Consider the following 16,475-nt stretch of genomic DNA (forward strand, 5'->3'; position numbering starts at 1 on the left):
ACTAAACTCACATTCCATTCCAAAAAAGCATATTTGTTTGATCTGATTGGCTTTTTCCACAGGACACCATCACAGTCCTTGCCGTGCATGGCCTGTTTGTAAGCTCTCTATAGTCTTTACTGTGTTACTCCGTTTCAAGACATCTCCAACTACAATCAACAGAAATAACCTCATATACTCTCTCTCTCTCTCTCTCTCTCTCTCTCTCTTTCTCTCTCTCTCTCTCTCTCTCTCTCTCTCTCTCTCTCTCTCTCTCTCTCTCTCTCTCTCTCTCTCTCTCTCTCTCTCTCTTCTGGCACACTGTCATACTATCATACTATCACAGCTCTCATTTCACTCCACATATTCATGTAATGAGAGGGCTGGCTATCTGAATGTTGATCCTTGCACCAGCTGCACAGGCATTATGACTGAGAAATTCCAAAATAACTTTCCAATTGTTAGAAGATACGTAGAACCAAATGTTTGTCTATCGGGTATGTGTTTTCTAGGATACTTTATTGAACATGCTTAGCCTGAAATGTAAAGCATCTGTAATTAAGCTTGACTCTCTTCTCCCTAGAGTTTTGGCTTATTGGGAACTCTGCTCTCTCTCCTTTTTTCTGTCTATATTACCCTTACAATCCATTTATTTCTTGTCTCTGCAACCTGTCAGTCCGCATAGACATACTGAAATTGCTTCTAAAAACATATATACAGTTCTATATATACTGTTAAAAGGATATAAAATTATTATTCACCCCTTTTGAGAATTCCCTAGCAAGTAAATTCACAAGCCTTATGCAAACATCAGAGAAACAACAACAAAAATCTATCCTCCCATAACGTATTAATTAAAAGAACACATATCTACTTCATTGCCAAAGGACACACATGCCCCTACTTCAAAGCCAAGTCTTAAAGCACAAAGTCATCTTTTATGTGCAGTCGTTAAAAAGAAATCCTTATTGCTAAGCAATGTCCTGTCTTTATTAACCCCCTAAATGCTCAGATGGGATTTGGAGGGGCGGTAAGAGGTTCCCTAGGCTGTAGGCAATCGACAGAAGAGTTTATTTTAAAAAAAAAAAGAAGCATTTGCAGGGAATTAGCAAAACATGGGAAGACGTGCATGGTGGGAGAAGGCTAAATCCCCAGCAGTGAGTGACAGCAGCAGCAGCAGATCTATGCCTGGATGGAACAGCTATTTGTCCTGGCTCCTGTTATAGGGCTCGCTGGAAGCCTTAATAAGGGAAGGGTGTGGGGTTACAGTGCAGTGCTGTGTTCACAGGGGAAACAAAAAGGCAAAATGCTACTTTATAAAAAAAAAAAGCTTATTGTATTTAGTGTATGGCCAGTTTACAAGCAAGTGGCTCCTCATTGCTCCAAATAGGAAAGTTCAGAGAGAGAATATTGGCTCCTAGAAGCACAGGCACAGCAGCAGCAATCCATAGACCTCCTCGGCATGTTAATGGGCAACTTCACATTAAAGGCAAAACTCAACATCGATCCCCCTCCCGCTGGGATCTTCAAGCACCCACCCTATAAGTTCCAAAGGCAAGCTGCGCCCCCAAATCCATTCTTTATTCCTCTGCGGTAATGAATGTAGAAGGGGGGGGGGGTGGGCAACGCTTCTCACATCCACTTGGGTTCCCAGGAGAGGCAAACAGCTTAAGTAATGGGCAAATCTTCAAAATACCGTTACCCGACTTGAAAGGGCGGCACGACAGTGAGATCCCCCTTTCCGTCTTCCAGTACTCCCTTTAAACCGTGACTCGGCGGTCTCACCTGCATTGCAATCAACATCACCGCAGGGGGGGGGGGATACGTGTCACCAGGGATTTTAAGAAGCAACAAAAAAGCCCCCGGGATGGGAAAAAGCACCGAGACAGAAGGAAAAGCTTTGCCTTACCTGGGACAGCACCATGGACAGGGCGACTAGCGTTTTGTGATCCATATTGACGAGCTCGCAGCGACTGGAGGCGTTTTCATTCATGCGCTGAGGCTGCACTGTGCATATTTGCTGTGCGAGAAGAGCCTTTGCCTTGAGAGGCAGCCAACTTCCCAAATAGATCAGCAGCATCATCACCAGAGCATTGGATAGAGCCTGGTGACCACAGCCAATGGCTTTCCAAGTTGGATTTCATCTCAGCGTATCCCCATTCTGCAAAGGCTCATATTGGGTGACAGCAAAGCCCCACATTTCTAGTCAATGCTTGCTATCCCCTTTATTTGTCCAACTTGCAACTACTGTAGGATTCACACCAGGTAACTGTGTCTCCACTGCAGTGCAATCACATATAATGCTGGGAGGAGAAGTTATCTGAGTTAAATGGCTTCATATAAATCACAGGCTTCTCACTATAAAAATGGCAAAGAGGGGAAATAAATCCATTTTGCAGTATATAGTTTTGTGCTTCAGGAAAGGATGGGCGGCTCATCCATCCAGCTAGTGGAAAGTAGATTTTTGAGAAAGTACTATATACTATACTATATATACTATACTATCTATGTGTGTGTGTGTATGTATACACACATATGTACACATTAGAAGGGACCAGCACTCCAATAAAGTGATTTATTTCATAACATGGTGTATCCAACATTAGGGATGTCGCGGACTGTTCGCCCGCGAACTAATTCGCGCGAACATCGACCGTTCGCGTCCGCCGAATGTTCGCCAATTTGGGTTCGCCTTAGCTGGTGCTTATTTTTGCCCTCTCACCCCCCAGCAGATAAATGGCAGCCAATCAGGAAGCTCTCCCTCCTGGACCACCCCCACACCCCCTGGACCACTCCCCTTCCATATATAAACTGAAGCCCTGCAGCGTTTTTTCAGTCTGCCTGTGTGTGCTTGGAAGAGCTAGTGTAGGGAGAGAGCTGTTGAGTGATTTGAGGGACAGTTGATAGTAACTTTGCTGGCTAGTAATCTACTTGATACTGCTCTGTATTGTAGGGACAGAACTCTGCAGGGATTTGAGGGACAGTGAGTTTAGGTTAGTTAGCTTTGCTGACTAGTAATCTACCTTCTACTGCAGTGCTCTGTATGTAGCTGCTGTGGGCACTGCTTCTGATCTCATCTGCTGACTGCTGTAATAACCCAATAGTCCTTGTAAGGACTGCTTTTATTTTCTTTTTTGTTTTTTTACTTTGCTACTATAAGAGCCCAGTGCTATTAGTCTAGCTGAGTTGGGGAGTGGGACTGGTGTGCTGCTCCTCCTAGTAGTTCACCACTACCAGCACCAACCAGAGTCAAAATTGTTACAAAGTATCTTATTTGCACCTGTTAGCTGTTCTGAGCTCTCTGCCAAAAGCTAATTAAGTTAGAAACTGTTTTTTTTCTGGCTGTTCAGTTCAGAGAAAAGAGGGACTGGTGTGCTGCTCCTCCTAGTAGTTCACCACTACCAGCACCAACCAGAGTCAAAATTGTTACAAAGTATCTTATTTGCACCTGTTAGCTGTTCTGAGCTCTCTGCCAAAAGCCAATTAAGTTAGAAACAGTTTTTTTTCTGGCTGTTCAGTGCAAAGAAAAGAGGGACTTTCCAGTACAAAAGAGGGACAGGGGGTTGAGTGGTCAAAAGAGGGACAGTTGGGAGGTATGCAAGTGCCACCTAGCTGTGTGAGCTTTTTCACATTCTGTCTAAATAACAATAATAATTCCGTGTCCGTAAACATCACCTGAGTGATGTTTTACAGCAGCAATAATATATTCCGTATCCACTACTGTATACGTTGCCCTTGCAGGCATTGTTTGCCCAGTCTTTAACCAAGTGCCACCTAGCTGTGTGAGCTTTTTCACATTCTGTGTCCAGAAACATCACCTGAGTGACGTAGTGTGATTTCTGCCCTTTACAGCACAAAACGCAGCGCTGTGTCAACAATGTATTTTTCAGATACATTTTTGCCCTTGATCCCCCTCTGGCATGCCACTGTCCAGGTCGTTGCACCCTTTAAACAACTTTAAAATCATTTTTCTGGCCAGAAATGTCTTTTCTAGCTTTTAAAATTCGCCTTCCCATTGAAGTCTATGGGGTTCGCGACGTTTGCGAACCGTTCGTTTTTTTGGACGCATGTTCGCGAATATGTTCGCAAACATTTTTTCCGCCGTTCGCTACATCCCTATCCAACATTTCGGTCCTTATTGGGACCTATATCAGCCTCGATAAAGGTCCCAGTAGGGACCGAAACATTGGATATACCATGTTATGAAATAAATCACTTTATTTGAAGAAAACTGGAGTGCTGGTCCCTTGTTATACGAATATAAATCACATTGGCTGTGCACCCAGAAAGATAATATCGCTAGAGTGCGAACACTTGGACTATATATATATATATATATATATATATATATATATATATATATATATATATATATATTTTTTTTTTTTTTTTTTTTTCAACAATATGATGCCATGAGTGCTTTCTATGGTTGAATATATATATATATATATATATATATATATATATATATATATATATATATATATATATATATATATATATATATATATATATATATATATATATATATATATATATATATATAATTATATATATATATATATATATATATATATATATATATATATATAATTATATACATAAAATATATGTTATAATAATAATTCCCCCCACAAGCCCTAAGCCACCAGCACTTGGAAGGGACCGACAGTCATGTTGTGTGATACCCATGTGCAGAATGAGCAAGTCTTCCAGCTTTTACAAATTAACCCTGTGTGTGATATAGGAGCAGTGGAGGCAACTCATGGTTGTAAGTCACACACCTGCACATAATGAGCACATTGGGTTACTCGCTCATCATATACATGTTTGTGCCCCAACATGGCCAACCCACACTGAGAGCTCCCTGTGGTTTGGTTTGCTTAGTTCATGCAGTTGTATTTATTTTGGAGGGGGGGCACAATTGTTTTACTCTTTTAGCCCACAACTCTGGCAGGGGAAACAATGTTTTGATTATTGGTTATGTTTAATTAATGAGCGCAAGTGGAAACAATTTCATTTTCTTTGACATCTCAATTGACTAAATCTCTGTTCTGGTTGCTCAGACTGTTGCAACAATGTAAGACAAGGAACTAAGACTTTTGCCACATTGTTTAAAAAGTAAAAACCAGGAGTAAAGCAAATGCTGCTTTCAACAGCAATTGTTTTTATAAATAGCTTTAAAAGCACTGAAATCTTTTAATTAATGTATACCGGAAAGTTGCTTAGAATTATATTTTCTTTAATTAGTTAAATTTGTATTTTGCGTTGGACTTGCTCTTTAACAACATACTGCCTCCTCTCTTCCCATAGCCTTACTATTTTATTTATGGAAGGCAACTCTACTTAAGGGGTAGAAGCTCCCTATTTTAGATATGGGTACCTGACACAATTGTTCCCATTTCGCTTTGCCTTGAAATTCGTGAAATGGTGAAAAATTTCCCCAAAACCGCGAACCAATTTGGAAGTCAATGTGCGGCAAACAAATTTTAATGCGCAACAATTTTTACAAGTGCCTTTTCATGACTGGTACAGTTGGAGTGGTCAGAGGCTGGAAATGCCCACTGATATTTTCCCCACCACTCTCCAAAACCCAAACAAATGCCCGAGGCCCTCACCTCACTGTTAGTGGTGCGGTTGCTTCTGTGTCGAAGGTTTCCTATAGTGGGAGCTTCAGGGGTCAGTGCTACTTCTGGGCCAGTGAAGGCAGGGCCGCCATTAGAAATCACGGGGCCCCGTACAACAACATTTTCGTGGCCCCCTGGGACCCACCCACACTAGCACCCAAGCCCCACCCCAGATCCCGCCCAATCCACCTAAGCGCCATTCCATCCTGCCCAAATACCACACAGACGTCAGCGCTAAAAAAGTAACCCCCCCACACAAGTTATAAAAAGCTATTGATGGTCAGGGCCCCCTTATAACTTAAAACAAACCATTGGTGCCACGGCCCCCCTTACAAGTTAAAAAAAAATGGGGCCCCAAAAAATATTTTTTTATAAAAAAAATGGGGCCAAGGCACCCCTTACAAGTTAAAAAAAATTGGGGCCCCAAACATTTTTTTTTTTAAAAAAAATGTTGGTGGCAGGGCCCCCCTTACAAGTTAAAAAAAATTGGGGCCCCAAAATTAAAAAAAAAAAAACGGTGGCAGGAGCCTATAGAATATTAAAATAATACATTGGTGGCCAGGGGATTAAAAAAAAACACATTGGTGTTCAGTAGAATTGAACTCATGGCTTCAGCACTTCAACTTTGCCTCCTTTCATGACTTTGGGTCTTTTCACAGCTTCAGGACTTCAATTTTGGCTGTTTTCGTGACTTCGGGTCTTTTCGCCGTGTCAGGACTTCAATTTCGGCTGTTTTTGTGACTTTGGGTCTTTTCGCCGCGTCAGGACTTCAATTTCGTCTGTTTTCGTGACTTTCGGTCTTTTCGCTGCTTCGGGACTTCGGCTGTTTTCGTGGCTTCGGGACCATCGGCTGTTCGTCTGGCCGCATGCACGGCTTCGGCGCTCGTAGGGGGGCCAGCTCTTTTCAAAACTGCAGCACTGCCAAGCCCCCCTTCATGCCCGGGACACTTGTCCCCCATGTCCCCCCCTGATGGCGGCCCTGAGTGAAGGGCCTAATGTCAAACAGATTCCACCTCAGTGGGATGGCGAAGGTGACCAGGAAAGTCTGCCTTTATCTGCATTGCTATAGGTCAGATAAGTGTTAACTCCTTAATCAACATATTTAGCTTTAATCTGGGTGACCAAAAAATTGTGCAGGGCTCTGGATTTAGGCAGATCACGAGTCCGACTTCTGCAGATGATCACAGGCATGTTATCGTTCTGGTCCATGTCTCCACGATCTTCAACTGCATGGTCGCGCTGCTTGTTAGTGGATTTTCAGGTCCAGCTGCTTGAGGATCTCATGGTTAAAAGTCCTCAGTGCATAGACTGCACTGGCAGTAGCCTTGATCATGTAGGGGACCTCAACGCTGATAGAGGTGAGGGGGTGATGCTGATGACCAGGGTGTTATCCTACACACCAATGACATGCACAGGAGCACCAAGTCGGCATACATGTACATATGCATAGGTTACAAGGTTACTACTTGCAGATGCGCTACCGGTCTATCCGCTCCCCAACGCTCAGCTGCCCAACTCTACCGGACGTGGATAAGGGAATTTTTGAACAGCTACATCAGTCCAAAAATTCCCTTGCCCTCCAGGTGCAGATCTTCTGTAAAAGTCACTATCACCGTGCCAGATTCCTCCTGCTTGTAAGTCACAGCCCTCTTGCACAGATATGCTAACAGCAAGAATCACACAGCAAATTTTTTTCGTCACTGAATTTTTGCAGAGGTTTCGCGAAAAAATTCGCAGATGGTAAAATGCAAAAATTCTCCGCGAGTTCATATGTGGCGAATGAATTCGCCCATCACTAGTACCTGCCAGAATTTTGTCTCCTGTGGACAACTGATTCATGAAGATTCTGTAAGTGTAAAATATAGCTGCCATATAAATACATTCATTTAATCAAGAACTAGATTCAAAGAAAAGTTTTCAAAGGCTTTGAATAATGCTGACAAGCAGCAGCACGCACAGTTGTCTCTGAGTGATTGGACTCACTGGCTGTTTTGATTGGTTGTCTTACAGGGTTGCAGTCACAAATCAAATTTCTTGGTCTGTCATTGGCAAGTCTGTGTTTGCTTGCAAGATACTGTCGGTAAGCAGGAAGACACAAGACAAATTTGACAAATTTTGGAAAGGGGTGCTTTCATAATGACTCCCCTTTACTAAAACTTCTAAACTTCTTCAATCTGAATGTTCTGCAGACAGCTGATCAAAAAGTGGAAGCCAAATCATTTCTGCAATTTAGTTGATCAAAATGAGATAGGTAAATAAACTCCATAGAAAAACAAGTAAACTCCTCAAGTAATAAATCACACAAAGCTTCCCATGTGCAGTAAAGGAAACTAACTGAACAGTTATGTCCCAAATGGGCTTCATTCAACTTGCTGACTAATCAAGAATTAGAGAGCAGGTAGTTGGATTAACATTTTAATACACACATTATTAAGCTGATACATTTTTTAAAAAATATTATAGAAATGCCAGCAACTAAGGTATCAAATTGTAACAGGTGCTCTGTGACATATTGTAGTAGAGCTTGGGAAGCATGCACAATAGGGGTTAAAGTTGCATCTGCTATTGACGTGTGTCAACTATTGTGTCAGACTATACTGATACTTAATAGATAATATAAATGTAATATAGATGTTTTTCAAATTTAGGATCTTGCAAGGCAGTCAAAACAGAAAATTGAAAGCAAAAAGAAAACTATTATCATGTCCAGTACTATTAAAAAAAAAAAATTTAAGGTGAAGCAGTCCTTTAATCTGTTTAAACGTTGATCGATTATTTGGCACAGTTTAGAGCAGCAGCAGTGCCAACCTTTAATAATAAGCTTCAGGAGCTTCACCAAAGCATGTCACAACTGTTACATTTGGTACATGGCTGGCATCCCTCTGATACAAGCAGAGACATTTATCAACTAATGGATCTAATCATAATAGTTTGTAACATCAGCGAAAAGTAAAGTACTTATAGTAATTCCACTGGAAAACATGACTATGGGGAAAAAAACTCATTTATTGTAAAACTTTATTTATGTTTTCAAATAAAGGATACAAATATCAAAAGGAATGAAAACACTCACAATTAGTGATGGGCGAATTTATTCGCCAGGCGCGAATTTGTGGCGAATTCCCACGATTTGCTGGCGGTAAATAAATTTGCGAAAACCGCCGCGAAAGTTCACCAGCGAAAATTCGCGGAGTAAAAAAAAATGGATGCCAAAAAACAGATGCCGGCATCCAAAAAAATGTTTCGAAAAATTCACCCATCACTAGTCACAATTTGTAGTGTAATGTTTATAAACAAGGGGTAGCTCACCTTCTCAAAGGTTTTCAATCATTTTGTGTTAAAGGAATTGTTCAGTGTAAAAATAAAAACTGGTTAAATAGATAGGCTGTGCAAAATAAAAAATGTTTCTAATATAGTTAGTTAGCCAAAAATGTGATGTATAAAGGCTGGAGTGATTTGAAGTATAACATGTCAGTCAGATCACTACTTCCTGCTTTTCAGCTCTCTTGGTTTACACTGACTGGTTACCCTGGTTACCAGGCAGTAACCAATCAGAGACTTGAGGGGGGGCCACATGGGTCATATCTGTTGCTTTTGAATCTGAGCTGAATGCTGAGGATCAATTACAAACTCACTGAACAGAAATGTACCATGTGGCCCCCCTTCAAGTCACTGACTAACTCAGTGTTATAGAGCTGAAAAGCAGGAAGTTGGATTCTGGCTGTTTTATTCGACATCTGTTCACTCCAGCCTTTATATATTACATTTTTGGCTAAGTTACTATATTAGAAACATTTTTTATTTTGCACAGCCTATCTATTTACCCAGTTTTAATTTTCACACTGAACTATTCCTTTAAATAGTTGCACTCATATACAATTACAGTTAATCTGTCCCGTGTTGAGGGCTGTTTGTTAATTTTTAAAGGGATACTGTCATGGGAAAAAACATTTTTTCCAAAATGAATCAGTTAATAGTGCTGCTCCAGCAGAATTCTGCACTGTAATCCATTTCTCAAAAGAGCAAACAGATTTTTTTTATATTCAATTTTGAAATCTGACATGGGGCTAGACAAATTGTCAATTTCCCAGCTGCCCCAAGTCATGTGACTTGTGCTCTGACAAACTTCAATCACTCTTTACTGCTGTACTGCAAGTTGGAGTGATATCACCCCCCTCCCTTTCCCCCCAGCAGCCAAACAACAGAACAATGGGAAGGTAACCAGATAGCAGCTCCCTAACACAAGATAACAACTGCCTGGTAGATCTAAGAACAGCACTCAATAGTAAAAACCCATGTCCCACTGAGACACATTCAGTTTCATTGAGAAGGAAAAACAGCAGCCTGCCAGAAAGCATTTCTCTCCTAAAGTGCAGGCACAAGTCACATGACCAGGGGCAGCTGGGAAATTGACAAAATGTCTAGCCCCATGTCAGATTTCAAAATTAAATATAAAAAAATCTGTTTGCTCTTTTGAAAAACTGATTTCAGCGCAGAAGTCTACTGGAGCAGCACTATTAACTGATGCGTTTTGAAAAAAAACATGTTTTCTGATCCCTTTACAGGATATGACTAGGGATGTAGCGAACGTCGGAAAAAAAGTTCGCGAACATATTCGCGAACTTGCGCAAAAATGCGAGCGGTTCGCGAACGGTTCGCGAACCCCATAGACTTCAATGGGAAGGCGAACTTTAACATCTAGAAAAGACATTTCTGGCCAGAAAAATGATTTTAAAGTTGTTTAAAGGGTGCAACGACCTGGACAGTGGCATGCCAGAGGGGGATCAAGGGCAAAAATGTATCTGAAAAATCTGCCTGTGTGTGCTTGGAAGAGATAGTGTAGGGGGAGAGCTGTTAGTGATTTCAGGGACAGATGATAGTAAGCTTGCTGGCTAGTAATCTGCTTGATACTGCTCTGTATTGGAGGGACAGAAGTCTGCAGGGATTTGAGGGACATTTTAGCTTAGGTAGCTTTGCTGGCTAGTAATCTACTGTTCTCTTTAAACAACTGCCATACGTTGACCTTGTAGGCATTGTTTGCCCAGTTTTTTTGGACGCAGCCACTGAAGCACAGTTGCCAGAAAAAATATGCCATATAAATGCTGAAAATAGTAATTTTTCGCCATACGTTGACCTTGTAGACATTGTTTGCCCAGTTTTTTTGGACGCAGCCACTGAAGCACAGTTGCCAGAAAAATTATGCCATATAAATGCTGAAAATATAAATTTTTTTGGTTGCAGCCACTGAAGCACAGAGGCCAGAAAAATTATGCCATATAAATGCAGAAAATATGCATTTTTTTGGTCGCAGCCACTGAAGCACAGTTGCCAGAATAATTATGCCATATAAATGCTGAAAATATAAATTTTTTTGGTTGCAGCCACTGAAGCACAGAGGCCAGAAAAATTATGCCATATAAATGCAGAAAATATGCATTTTTTTGGTCGCAGCCACTGAAGCACAGTTGCCAGAAAAAATATGCCATATAAATGCTGAAAATAGTCATTTTTTGCCATATACGTTGAGTCAACGTATGGCAAAAAATTACTATTTTCAGCATTTATATGGCATATTTTTTCTGGCCTCTGTGCTTCAGTGGCTGCGGCCAAAAAAACTGGGCAAACAATGCCTACAAGGTCAACGTCGTTGACCTTGTAGGCATTGTTTGCCCAGTTTTTTTGGCCGCAGCCACTGAAGCACAGAGGCCAGAAAAAATATGCCATATAAATGCTGAAAATAGTAATTTTTTTGGTCGCAGCCACTGAAGCACAGTTGCCAGAAAAATTATGCCATATAAATGCTGAAAATATAAATTTTTTTGGTTGCAGCCACTGAAGCACAGAGGCCAGAAAAATTATGCCATATAAATGCTGAAAATATAAATTTTTTTGGTTGCAGCCACTGAAGCACAGAGGCCAGAAAAATTATGCCATATAAATGCAGAAAATATGCATTTTTTTGGTCGCAGCCACTGAAGCACAGTTGCCAGAAAAATTATGCCATATAAATGCAGAAAATATGCATTTTTTTGGACGCAGCCACTGAAGCACAGTTGCCAGAAAAAATATGCCATATAAATGCTGAAAATAGTCATTTTTTGCCATACGTTGACCTTGTAGACATTGTTTGCCCAGTTTTTTTGGTTGCAGCCACTGAAGCACAGAGGCCAGAAAAAATTAAACCAGTAGGGTTTGCACCCTAGTTTGTAACGGTGGCGGAGGGAGGAGGAGGACGCTAAAGGACAGCTGTGTGTGGAGTCATGAGGCTTGAAGAGAAGGACAGCTGCATAGAAGTCAGAACAAGTCTTCCGGCGTGCAGTAACCCTCCGAGATCCACCCCTCATTCATTTTAATAAAGGTCAGGTAATCGACACTTTTGTGACCTAGGCGAGTTCTCTTCTCAGTTACAATCCCTCCTGCTGCACTGAAGGTCCTTTCTGAGAGCACACTTGAGGCTGGGCAAGACAAGAGGTTCATGGCAAATTGTGACAGCTCTGGCCACAGATCAAGCCTGCGCACCCAGTAGTCCAGGGGTTCATCGCTCCTCAGAGTGTCGATATCTGCAGTTAATGCCAGGTAGTCCGCTACCTGCCGGTCGAGGCGTTCTTTGAGGGTGGATCCAGAAGGGTTGTGGCGCTGCCTTGGACAGAAAAACATTTGCATGTCTGACGTTACAGACTGGCCAAAGGGCTTTGTCCTTGCAGGTGTGCTCGTGGCAGGATTACTGGCACCTCTGCCCCTGGAATGTTGATGAGTTCCTGAAGTGACATCACCCTTAAAAGCATTGTACAACATGTTTTGCAGGCTGGTTTGTAAATGCCGCATCTTTTCGGACTTGTGGTATGTTGGTAACATTTCTGACACTTTATGCTTGTACCGAGGGTCTAGTAGCGTTGCGACCCAGTACAGGTCCTTCTCCTTAAGCCTCTTGATACGGGGGTCCTTCAACAGGCATGACAGCATGAAAGACCCCATTCTCACAAGGTTGGATGCAGAGCTATCCATCTCCGCTTCCTCATTATCAAGGACTGCATCATCCACGGTCTCCTCCCCCCAGCCACGTACAAGACCAGGGGTCCCCAAAAGGTCACCACTAGCCCCCTGGGAAGCCTGCTCCTGTTGGTCCTCCTCCTCCTCCTCCACAAAGCCACCTTCCTCCTCTGACTCCACTTCTGGCACCTCTCCCTGCGTTGCAGCAGGTGCCTGGGTTCGTTCTGGTGATTCCGACCAGAAATCGTGCGCTTCCAGCTCCTCGTCACGCTGGTCTACAGCCTCATCTGTCACTCGTCGCACGGCACGCTCCAGGAAGAAAGCGAAGGGTATTAGGTCGCTGATGGTGCCTTCGGTGCGACTGACCATATTTGTCACCTCTTCAAAAGGTCGCATGAGCCTGCAGGCATCGCGCATAAGCACCCAGTAACGGGGGAAAAAAATCCCCAGCTGTGCAGATCCAGTCCTACCACCCAGTTCAAAAAGGTACTCGTTGACGGCCCTTTGTTGTTGCAGCAGACGTTCCAACATAAGGAGCGTTGAATTCCAGCGAGTCTGGCTGTCAGAAATCAAACGCCTGACTGGCATGTTGTAGCGCTGCTGAATGTCAGCAAGGCGTGCCATGGCTGTGTAGGAACGTCTGAAATGGGCCGACACCTTTCTGGACTGGGTGAGAACGTCCTGGAATCCTGGGTACTTGGAGACAAAACGTTGGACTATTAAATTTAACACATGTGCCATGCAGGGCACATGTGTTAAATTGCCTAGTCTCAACGCTGCCAACAGATTGCTTCCATTGTCACACACCACTTTTCCGATCTGCAGTTGGTGTGGGGTCAGCCACCGATCGGCCTGTGACTGCAGAGATGACAGGAGTACAGATCCGGTATGGTTTTTGCTTTCCAGGCACGTCATCCCCAAGACAGCGTGACAACGGCGTACCTGGCACGTCGAATAGCCTAGGGGGAGCTGGGGGTGCACAGGTGTGGAGGAGGAGAAGGAGGACCCAGCAGCAGAGTAAGAAGAAGAAGAAGACGAGGTAGAGAGCGATGGAGGAGTAGAGGTGGTGGCAGAACCGCGTGCAATCCGTGGCGGTGACACCAACTCCACTGTTGTTGTTGAGCTACCCATTCCCTGCTTCCCAGCCATTACCAAGTTCACCCAGTGGGCAGTGTAGGTGACATACCTGCCCTGACCATGCTTGGAGGACCATGCGTCAGTAGTCATATGGACCTTTGGCCCAACACTAAGTGACAGAGATGCGGTAACTTGGCTCTGCACATGTTGGTACAGGTGTGGTATTCCCTTTTTAGAAAAAAATTGCGGCTGGGTACCTTCCACTGCGGTGTCCCAATTGCTACAAATTTGCGGAAGGCCTCAGAGTCCACCAGCTGGTATGGTAAAAGCTGGCGGGCTAAGAGTGCAGACAAGCCAGCTGTCAGACGCCGGGCAAGGGGGTGACAGTCAGACATTGGCTTCTTACGCTCAAACATGGCCTTCACAGAAACTTGGCTGGTGGCAGATGACTGGGAATGGGAACAGGTGGTCAAGGTGGAAGGCGGAGTGGAGGGTGGTTCAGACGGGTCAAGGAGAGCAGAGGTAGAGCAGTAAGATGCTGGACCAGAAGGAGTGTGGCTTTTAGTTTGCCTGTTGCCTTTGAGGTGTTGCTCCCAAAGTGCTTTGTGCTTGCCGCTCATGTGCCTTCGCATAGAAGTTGTACCTATGTGGCTGTTGGGCTTACCAAGGCTCAGTTTCTGACTGCACTCATTGCAAATTACAATGCTTTTGTCAGAGGCACACACATTAAAAAATCCCACACTGCTGACTTTTTGGAAGTGTGCGATCTGGCGGTAACAGTAGAAGTTGGCGGAGTTGGCGGTATTGGCGGCAATGGCGGGTGCGTTGGCCGGCTGAACACAGGTGCCGATACATGTTGTTGCCCTGCTGATCCCTGCGGGCTGTCCTCCCTGCTTCTTCTAAGTCTTATTCTCCTACTGCCTCTCTGACTCTCCGTCTCTCCATCTGAACTACCCTCCTCTTGCTCTCTTCTACTAGGCACCCACAAAACATCAATCTCCTCATCATCATTCTCCTCAGATGCATCAATTTCTTCTGACACATCACAGAAGGAAGCAGCAGCGGGGACCTCCTCCTCATCACTCATTATGTCCATCTCTATCGTGTTCTCTGCCAGAATTAAATCTGGTGTAAGGTCCTCATCTCCTTCATCTTCTTCTGGCAATAATGGTTGCGCATTACTCAGTTCAAGAAACTCATTGGAAAATAACTCCTCTGACCCCAGTGAAGAAGGGGCACCGGTGGTGGAGGAAGTGTTACGTGGGGTGGCCATAGCAGTGGAGGATGAGGAGGATGTTGTGGTAAAGTTAGAAACGGTAGAGGATGGGGTGTGCTGTGTAAGCCAGTCAACTACCTCTTCAGCATTTTGGGAGTTCAGGGTCATTGGCTTTTTAAAACTGGGAAATTTGCTAGGGCCACAGGATTGCATAGCAGCACGGCCCCTAGCACGGCCTCTGCGTGGCGGCCTGCCTTTGCCTGGCATTATTTTTAAAAAAACAACAACAACAACAAAAACTCAGTTGGTTTTTCTGGAAACGATAATACACACAGCTAGATGGCGGGTTGAAGAAAACACTGTGCAAATAATGCCTACAAAGTCAACGTATACACTACTACAGCGGTGGATACGGATTACGTAAAATATATGAATGCTGCTTGAAAAAAAGTAACTCAAGTGGTTTTTCTAGAGACGATAATATTATCAATATTTAGACAAAATGTGAACAAGGTCACACAGCTCGATGGCGGGTTGAAGAAAACAGTGTGCAAATAATGCCTACAAGGTCAACGTATACACTACTACAGCGGTGGATACGGATTACGTAAAATATATGAATGCTGCTTGAAAAAAAGTAACTCAAGTGGTTTTTCTAGAGACGATAATATTATCAATATTTAGACAAAATGTGAACAAGCTCACACAGCTCGATGGCGGGTTGAAGAAAACAGTGTGCAAATAATGCCTACAAGGTCAACGTATACACTACTACAGCGGTGGATACGGATTACGTAAAATATATGAATGCTGCTTGAAAAAAAGTAACTCAAGTGGTTTTTCTAGAGACGATAATATTATCAATATTTAGACAAAATGTGAACAAGCTCACACAGCTCGATGGCGGGTTGAAGAAAACAGTGTGCAAATAATGCCTACAAGGTCAACGTATACACTACTACAGCGGTGGATACGGATTACGTAAAATATATGAATGCTGCTTGAAAAAAAGTAACTCAAGTGGTTTTTCTAGAGACGATAATATTATCAATATTTAGACAAAATGTGAACAAGCTCACACAGCTCGATGGCGGGTTGAAGAAAACAGTGTGCAAATAATGCCTACAAGGTCAACGTATACACTACTACAGCGGTGGATACGGATTACGTAAAATATATGAATGCTGCTTGAAAAAAAGTAACTCAAGTGGTTTTTCTAGAGACGATAATATTATCAATATTTAGACAAAATGTGAACAAGCTCACACAGCTCGATGGCGGGTTGAAGAAAACACTGTGCAAATAATGCCTACAAGGCCAACGTATACACTACTACAGCGGTGGATACGGATTACGTAAAATATATGAATGCTGCTTGAAAAAAGTGACTCCGGTGTTTTTTCTGGAGACGGTAATATTATGGATATTTAGACAGAATGGGAACAAGGTCACACAGCTCGATGGCGGGTTGAAGAAAACAGTGTGCAAATAATGCCTACAAGGCCAACGTATACACTACTACAGCGGTGGATACGGATTACGTAAAATATATGAATGCTGCTTGAAAAGGTGACTCCGGTGTTTTT

At 43.1% G+C, this 16,475-nt stretch overlaps 1 protein-coding gene across 1 annotated transcript in view; it reads right to left on the reverse strand.

The window, feature by feature from the left end:
- The window catches only part of cdh13.S (cadherin 13 S homeolog), a 524,164-nt gene extending 522,136 nt beyond the window's left edge, over positions 1-2,028 (reverse strand). Inside the window, exon 1 of the mRNA XM_018260586.2 lies at positions 1,889-2,028. Coding sequence (XP_018116075.2) covers positions 1,889-1,972 — 84 coding nt within the window. The 5' untranslated portion in view covers positions 1,973-2,028. The remainder of the gene's footprint in view (positions 1-1,888) is intronic.
- Positions 2,029-16,475: the final 14,447 nt, after the last annotated feature.

Source organism: Xenopus laevis, chromosome 4S (assembly GCF_017654675.1).
Source record: "Xenopus laevis strain J_2021 chromosome 4S, Xenopus_laevis_v10.1, whole genome shotgun sequence".
NCBI lineage: Eukaryota > Metazoa > Chordata > Amphibia > Anura > Pipidae > Xenopus > Xenopus laevis.